Consider the following 9,317-nt stretch of genomic DNA (forward strand, 5'->3'; position numbering starts at 1 on the left):
AGACAGTAGAGAAAATCCTCTACCCCTAGTACTTGGCCAATCTCACTATGGTGACAGGATTCCTCCTGATGGGCTTTTCCAACATCTGAAAGCTACAAATCTTACATGCCATCCTCTTAATGTTAATCTACCTGGTAGTTCTGATAGGTAACATGCTCATCTTCATCCTCATCTCTCTTGACAGGAAACTCCACTCTCCCCCATGTATTTCTTCCTAAAGAATTTGTTCTCTTTAGATCTCTGTCATTTCCATCATGGTCTCCCAATCAATTACAAACTCTTCAAGCCACGGTTGCTCCATCTTTTTTTTGAGAGGTATGTCACAGCTCTTTTTAAAGATGTTATCTGCAGCATGAGAGCTTTTTTGCCTCACAGTGATGTCCTATGACCACTATGTGGCCATTTATCAGCCCCTGCACTATGAAGTCATCATGGCCAAAGGGACTTGTCTGAAGATAGTAGGTGCTTCCTGGCTCAGTGGAGGTTTGTTTGGGGCCCTGTACTCAGCTAGTACATTCACTTTGCCCTGCTGTGGCTCCAAGGACATCCACCAGTTTTTCTGTGATGTCCTTGCCTTACTCAGGATCTCTTGCTCTGAGACACACCTTGCAGCTGATGTCACAATGGCTTTTGGGTTTGGTTTAGGGATTTTCTGCTCTATTTATGTGACAATTATTTACAACCACATTTTCTCAACTGTGCTGAAGATTCCAACCCCAGAGGGTAGGTCAAAAGCCTTCTCCACTTGCCTGTCCCACTTCATTTTTCTCATGGTTTTCATTACAATAGGTGTTCTTACTTATTTAAAGCCACCCCAGGAATATGACTTAGTTCTAGATTGATGACCTGACTCAGTTCAAGATGATATACATGACCTTTACAGGTCTAGAAAAAAGTTTTTTATAGAGCAGACAACTGATAAAACTTTGTTGAAAAGTATTACTGAAACATACTTATTAGTAATTCCTTTGTCTTGTGTACAAATCACAGGTTTGTTTCTATTTTTAAAAAGAGTAGAGGCTTCTCCAGGCATGTCTTTCTATGTTAACTTATGAGTTGATGAGGACAGATAATAATAACGTTTATATAGCATTTACCATGTACTAGGCACTATTCTAAGAGATTTATAACTGTTCTTTCATTTGACCCTCAACAACCCTTGGAGGTGTGTATTATTATTATTCCTGCTTTAAACATGAGGAAACTGAAGCAAGCAGAAGTTAAGTATTTTATCCAGAGTCCCACAGTGTCTCAGACTGGATTTAGACTCGGATCTTCCTAACTACAGATCTGGTACTCTTATCTACTACTCCACCTGGCTGCCTGGAGATAGAGGGGTTCTTTAACTCAACAAGAGGAATCAGACTCCCAAGAAGCAGTCATTCTCTATTCTGCCTTCATCATACAAAGACAGTAGAATAGACTCACTACAAGTAAAGGCGATTTGAGAATTAGTTCTCCAGTTCACAATGGATTTGCATTTCAAGATGGCTGTTCTGAGTTGACTAAGGGAGAATATAAAATTGAAATGGCTCAGATTGTTGCCAAATCCTTTCCTTGAAATTTTACTATTCTGAGGTAATAAGGCTGTCAATATGACAGTGTCTTGGTAGGCTTGCCATCTTGGGCAGTGTAACTTATTTAAAATTGTTAGAGAATCTATGTCACTAGTATTCTTGAAGAATGTGAAGAAAGTCATTTGTTCATGAAGAGAAAGCTCAGGTTTGCCTCAGTACAGGAACCTGGAGTAGTTTTCAACTCAGCTGTGGAATCAAAGTGCAAAGTTAGCAGTCATGTTCTGACAATTCTTGTATCACCCCTAGAAAATCTCAGAACTTCCTCAAGATATGGTATCTTATGTTCAGAAGGATATAATAGTACTATCTATCTTACAGGGTTCTTGTGATAAAAGTGCTCTGTCACCATTGAGGCCATTGAGATATGTTGCTACAACTTATATATATACATATATATACATATATCCATATATATATGGATATATTACACATATATCCATATATATATATGGATATATTATACATATATCCAAAGCAAAGTTGTGGTTACTGTTTCTACCAAGACAGATACTTTGGAATTTAGAATAGCCAATTAAAATCATTTAGTTCAAGGATTCTTAACCTGTGTTGTGTCCTGGGCTACTTCTGGTGAAGCCTACTACCTCCTCCTCAGAATAGTATATTTAATATATAAATTAAAATACATAGGATTCTAAGGAAATCGCCCATGGGGAAATGTAATTATCAAAATGTGTTTTTCAAAAATTCCCAGGTCTAAGGTTAACACTCTCTGATATAGTTTCATCTCCTCATTTAGCAAATGACCAAACCAAAGCATTGTGATTTGCACAAGGTCACAAACTAGGCCTAAACTTAAGTCTCTTGACACAAAGCACAATGACTGCTCTCATCATTTGATAACTGCTTCTTTTGTCTGTGCAGACAATCAAGAGAACTCCATGAGCATGGTCAACCTCACCGTGGTGACAGGATTCCTTCTGATGGGCTTTTCTAACACCTGGGAGCTTCAGCTCTTAGATGCCATGCTTTTCTTACTGATCTACCTGGTGGCTCTGATGGGGAATCTACTCATTTTCACCCTCATTTCTCTTGATGAGCATCTCCACTCCCCCATGTACTTCTTTCTGAAGAACCTATCCTTTTTAGATCTTTGCTTTGTTTCTACCACACTCCCTAAATCCATCACAAACTCCCTGAGTCATTGTCGTTCCATTTCATTCATGGGGTGTGTATTACAGTTGTTTTTAGTCATTTTCTTTGCAGCATCAGAGCTTTTGCTCCTCACAATGATGTCCTATGACCGTTATGTGGCCATCTGTCAGCCCTTGCACTATGAAGTCATCATGACCAGAAGGACTTGTATGAAGATGGCAACTGGTTCCTGGCTCAGTGCAGGTTTGTTTGGGGCTTTGTATTCAGGTAGTATATTCACTTTGCCCTTCTGTGGCTCCAGGGAGATCTATCAGTTTTTCTGTGACTTCCCTTCATTACTTCGACTCTCCTGCTCTGATGGACATATTGGAGTAGATGTGATTTTAGCTATTGGGATTGCTTTAGGGATTCTCTGCTTTATTTCCATAACTATTTCTTATGGCCCCATATTCTCAACTGTGCTGAAGATTCCAACCACAAAGGGTAGGTCAAAAGCCTTCTCCACTTGCCTGCCCCACCTTATTGTTCTCATAATTTTTATCACAACAAGTGGCACTGCTTATCTAAAGCCACACCAGGAATCTTACTCAGTTCTAGATCTGTTGTTATCTATATTCTATACAGTGGTGCCCCCAACCTTGAACCCTGTCATCTATAGCCTGAGGAATAAGGACATCAAGAGCTCTCTGAGGAAGCTAATAGCTGGGAAACACCTCTCATAGGCATTAACACTAAGGTCTTTTCCATGATCATATGACTGCTTCATCTAAAAAGAAAGAAAAAGAAATCAGTTGTGGCCTTCATATGCTTAGATGAATTCTTTCCTTGTTTGCCCATGCCAAATTCATTAATTAGGAAATACTGTCTCTTACAGATTGTTAATAAATGATTTTCAAAACATATACACACTGAGCAAATAAGTTATTTTGACTATTATAAATCCCCAAATTAACTACAAAGGACATATGAAGAAAAGTGTTTTCTGCATCCAGAGAGAAAAATAATAAATAGAAGAAAGTATAGAATAATTTTACATAAATAAACATATTTTTGTCTAATGATGACCATCTCTAGGGGAGGGGAGGGCTGAGGGAAGAAAAAAAGAAAACTTCATAAATGTTTTTGAATTAAATTTAATTGATGCATGATAGTCCAGACAATATTACTCAATATATCATCTGCCCTCCAAAATTTGCACCAATGGAAATAAGATCACCCTCCATAAGTAGAAGCAAAGTTCCAAACAAAAACTTATCTTCTTTTATACTCCTCAAGGGATTGTTTCAACTTGATCACTTTTCTAAACTTATTTTTAAAAAATAATGAGGAATGAACGGAAAGAGAAATATCATTTAAAATGACAAAATGGATCAAATGTATGTGAATTGATCTACCAAGATACATGCAAGACATATCTCAACACAACTGCAGAAAAAAAGACTGAGAAAATAAATTCAGACTTAAGTAATTGTAGAGGTTAGTGAGTAGAATGCTTGACTTGGAGTCAGAACACCTGAGTAGGAACCCTGTCTCAGCACTTACCAGCTGTGTAACACTGGGAAAATTATTTAATCCCTATTTGTCTCAGTTTTGTTCTCTTTAAAATCAGAGTGACAATAGCATTTACCTTACAGAGTTACTGTGAGAATCAAATCAGTTAACATTTACAAAGAGCTTTGCAAATTTTAAAGTGCTATATAAATCCTATTATTTAATGTTCATGATCCCTTAAGTGGGATATGTTAATATAGTAAATGATGACAATACTACTGAAATTAATCTACAAATTAAAAATACGTAAATCAAAATACAAAAGAGATAGTTTAGATGATCTGAACGTCAAACAAGAAAAATAAGTGTCAGGAACAAAATTCATCTGCACAAACAAAATTAAGACAGCAAGAATAAGAAGAAAGCTACTAAATGGAAAAATAATCTTTGTGATAAATGTCTCTGACAAAAGGGTGAAATTCAAAATAGAGTAACTGACAAATATTTATGAATAAGGAGCAACTAATAAAATATCAAAGGATGTTAAAAATATCTTTAAAAAGAAATACAAGCTATCAACATTCAAAAAATATATTTGAAATCTCTAATATCAAGAAAAATGAAAGGTCAACCAATTCTAGGCTGTTACCTTATACCTTTCAAATTTCCAAAAATGTTAAAAGATAATAAAAGTCAAACTTAAACAGTCCTGGGAAAACAACACAGTGATTCACATCTCCAGGATCTTTGAATTAGCCTGAAATTTTTAGAAAGAAATTTAAAACTGTACAAGAAAAGTAACAAAGTTGTTCTTACTCTTTGACATGGTGATTGTACAGCTAGGTTAGAGACAGGAAATAAAAAACATGTATACAAAATTAATCAGCACTGTGAGTAACAGAAAAAAAGTTTTTTAAACTATGTGCCCAAAGAACAGTTAATACAGATTGTATACGAATATTATATCACTATATAATATATAAAGTATACATAATATATAATACTCTACTACTACTGTTCTAAGCTATTAGCAATAAAAACTACAAAGAGATCAAAGAAATATAGAAATACGAGTACGCAATACAGCAATAAGGACAGCAGAGTAATTTTGCAGTGACTTACTCTGTGTGCATTGTTTGTATTGATGCCAAAATGAAATGACTGCTATCTATATTCCAAATTCAGGCTGCTAGGAAAGCTATGGCTTTTATAAGTGATGATAAGAAGGTATCTGAGGCCTTTCTTGGGTAAAGAACGGAGCACAAAATAGGAGACCAGTTACTACACCTCTCCCTAGATCACATTATTTGGGAAGCACTGAAAACTTCCAAACCACCAGAATTAGCTCTGAAAACACCAGTGCAAAAAGCCTTAATTTTAAGAGAATATTCTTCACACACACACACACACACACACACACACACACACACACACGTAACAGAGACCAATCTTAAGAAAAGTTGAAAAATCAAGAAATCAGGTGAAAAAAGATGAGTGAACAACAACCAAAACCTGACCACAAAAATCAACTCTGGTGATAGGAAAGATTAAGACACAAATTCCGAATAAGACAATGAAGCCAACAGAGCTACAATAAATGCCTCAAAGAAAAATAATGTGAATTGAACACAAACCCAACAAGAATTACTGGAAGAGTTAATATGTGTGTGTGTGTGTGTGTGCGTGTATGTGTATTTAAAATCAAGTTAGGGTAGTAGGAAAAAATAGGTAAAGAAATAGGAGCAAAGGAAGAAAATTTTTTAAAAATATTCAGAGTCTCTCAAAAGAGGATAAAAAATACTGAAGAAACACCTTAGAAAATGGTATGTCAAATGGAAAAAAAAGTCATAAACTTTACTAATGAAAATAATCATTTAGAAATTAGAATAGGGTGACTGGAAGCTAATGAGTCAATGAGACATCAAGAAACAATAAAATAAGTCAAAAGAATGAAAAAGTAGGAGATACTATGAAATATCTCATGAGAAACATAACTGACCTGGAAAATAGATTGAAGAGAGTAAATTTAAGATTATTGTACTACCCGAAAACCATGATCAAAGAAAGAGCATAGATGTCATATTTCAAGAAGTTATAAAGGAAAACTGCCCCCAATATCCTAGAACCAGAGAGTACAATAGAAATTGAAAAAATCCACTGATCACCACCTGAAAGAGAGCCCAAAATGAAACTTCTCAGACCAAATTTCAAAGCTTGCAAGTTAAAGAGAAAATCCTGTAAGCAGACAGAAAGAAACCATTCAAATATTGCAGTGCCACAGTCAGGATCACAGAAGACAGTATCTTTAATATTAAAGGAATGGAAAGCAAGAAGTATGATATCACACAAGGCAAGAGAACTGGGGCTGCAACCAAGAATAACCTATGCAGAAAAATTGAGTACAATCCATCGAGGGGAAAATGGATATCTAATGAAAGAGAGGATTTTGAAACATTCCTGGTGAAAGACTAAAACTGAACAGAAAATTTTACTTCCAAATATAAGACTCAAGGCATGTATAAAAAAAAGTCAACATGAAAGAGAAATCATAAGTAATTCAATAAAGTTAAACTGTTTACATTTCTATATGGGAAGATGATACATGTAACTTCTAAGAACTTTTATCATTTTTAAGGAAGTTAGAAAGATTTCTAGTACAGAAAGAGGGGACAGAAGTGAGTTGATTATGTTGAGATGATGTTAAAAAATGGATAGGAGAGAAAGCAGAATAACCCACGGGGAAGGGAAAGGAAGAGGTAAAATGAGAAAAAAATTATCTCATTAAGAGAAACACACAAGATAGAATTTTTAAAATGGAGCGGATAATTGAAGGGGGAGAAAATTCTTGAACCTCACTCTCAGTTCAAAGAGGGGGAAAATTACACACGTACACACATATTTAATTGGATATGAAAATTTATCTTATCCAACCTAGAAGTAAGAGGGAAAGGGAGTAAAAGAAAGGAAATGAGAATGATAAAAAGACAGCATGGATAAATAAAGGCAGTAGTCAGAAGCAAAACAGACTTTAAAGGAGGAACAGGATAAAAAGAGAAAGGGATAAACAAAAGAAAGTAGGATGGAGGAAAATTCAATGATTAATTGTAGCTGTGAATGAGGTGAATTAACTAGGAAATGGAAGCAGATATCAAGATAGATTTAAAAAAAACTGAATCCAACAATATGTTGTTTAGAAGAAACACTTGAAAAAGACATACATAGGGGGCGGAGCCAAGATGGCGTAGTAGAAAGACGCACATACACATAGCTCCGAACCCACAACCCATAGAACAACTACAAAGAAGTAACTCACGACGAATTCTGCACCCAGAGGCCACAGAACATTGGAGAGAGGGAGATTTCTGCTCCGGAGAGACCTGCAAACCTCTCGTAAAAGGTCCTTCGTGCTGCGGACTGGGCGCCGGGACTGGGAGCTGAGTACAGCCCTGCTGTGGCCCCGGCACCGAGAGGAACAGATCCGAGCAGGCTTCAGGGATGGGATCTCCAGCGGCCGCACAAGTACCTCCACCCACAGGTGACGGGGGTCGGTGAGAGAGTCCCTTTGGCGGGTCGAGGGGGGAGTGGGGTGCCCCCATGGCTCGGGCCCCCTCGGGAGACAGAAGCTGAGGGGCAGTGGCAGACCAGGGCTCTCCAGGCAGGCAGGAGCCTGGATCCATTGTTGAAGGTCTGTGCATAAACTCCCTGAGGGAACCAAGCCTGAGAGGCAGCCCTGCCCTCACCTGAGCATCTGAATTTAATCTCACACTGAATAGCAGCCCTGCCCCCACCCAAAGCCCTGAGGCTGGAAGCAGCATTTGAATCTCAGACCCCAAACACTGGCTGGGAAGATCAGGAGGTGAGGTGGGTGTGAGGAAAATATTCAGAGGTCAAGTCACTGGCTGGGAAAATGCCCAGAAAAGGGAAAAGAAATAAGACTATAGAAGGTTACTTTCTTGGTGAACAGGCATTTCCTCCCTTCCTTTCTGATGAGGAAGAACAATGCTTACCATCAGGCAAAGACACAGAAATCAAGGCTTCTGTGTCCCAGCCCACTCAATGGGCTCAGGCCATGGAAGAGCTCAAAAAGAATTTTGAAAATCAAGTTAGAGAGGTGGAGGAAAAGCTGGGAAGAGAAATGAGAGACATGCAGTCAAAGCATGAACAGCAAATCAGCTCCCTGCTAAAGGAGACCCAAAAAAATGTTGAAGAAAATAACACCTTGAAAACTAGCCTAACTCAATTGGCAAAAGAGGTTCAAAAAGCCAATGAGGAGAAGAATGCTTTCAAAAGCAGAATTAGCCAAATGGAAAAGGAGATTCAAAAGCTCACTGAAGAAAATAGTTCTTTCAAAATTAGAATGGCACAGATGGAGGCTAAGGACTTTATGAGAAAGCAAGAAATCACAGAACAAAGCCAGAGGAATGGAAAAATGGAAGATAATGTGAAATATCTCATTGGAAAAACAACTGACCTTGAAAATAGATCCAGGAGAGACAATTTAAAAATTATGGGACTACCTGAAAGCCATGATCAAAAGAAGAGCCTAGACATCATCTTTCATGAAATTATCAATGAAAACTGCCCCGAGATTCTAGAACCAGAGGGCAAAATAAATATTCAAGGAATCCACAGAACACCGAACGAAAGAGATCCAAAAAGAGAAACTCCTAGGAACATTGTGGCCAAATTCCAGAACTCCCAGGTGAAAGAGAAAATATTGCAAGCAGCTAGAAAGAAACAATTCAAGTATTGTGGAAATACAATCAGGATAACACAAGATCTAGCAGCTTCTACATTAAGGGATCGAAGGGCATGGAATAGGATATTCCAGAAGTCAAAGGAACTAGGACTAAAACCAAGAATCACCTACCCAGCAAAACTGAGTATAATACTTCAGGGGAAAAATTGGTCTTTCAATGAAATAGAGGATTTTCAAGCATTCTTGATGAAAAGACCAGAGCTGAAAAGAAAATTTGACTTCCAAACACAAGAATGAAGAGAACCATGAAAAGGTGAACAGCAAAGAGAAGTCATAAGGGACTTACTAAAGTTGAACTGTTTACATTCCTACATGGAAAGACAATATTTGTAACTCTTGAAACATTTCAGTATCTGGGTACTGGGTGGGATTTCACA

General features: G+C 37.4%; 1 protein-coding gene across 1 annotated transcript; it reads left to right on the plus strand.

Annotated features, from left to right (window-relative positions):
* Positions 1 to 2,402: 2,402 nt before the first annotated feature.
* Positions 2,403 to 3,518, plus strand: LOC140523717 (olfactory receptor 14A16-like). Its single transcript, XM_072638439.1, has one exon. It carries the CDS (start codon positions 2,477 to 2,479, stop codon positions 3,410 to 3,412), a length of 936 nt encoding a protein of 311 aa, XP_072494540.1. The 5' UTR covers positions 2,403 to 2,476; the 3' UTR covers positions 3,413 to 3,518.
* The last annotated feature ends 5,799 nt before the right edge of the window (positions 3,519 to 9,317 follow it).

The sequence above is a fragment of the Notamacropus eugenii genome, chromosome 2, assembly GCF_028372415.1.
Source record: "Notamacropus eugenii isolate mMacEug1 chromosome 2, mMacEug1.pri_v2, whole genome shotgun sequence".
Lineage (NCBI taxonomy): Eukaryota > Metazoa > Chordata > Mammalia > Diprotodontia > Macropodidae > Notamacropus > Notamacropus eugenii.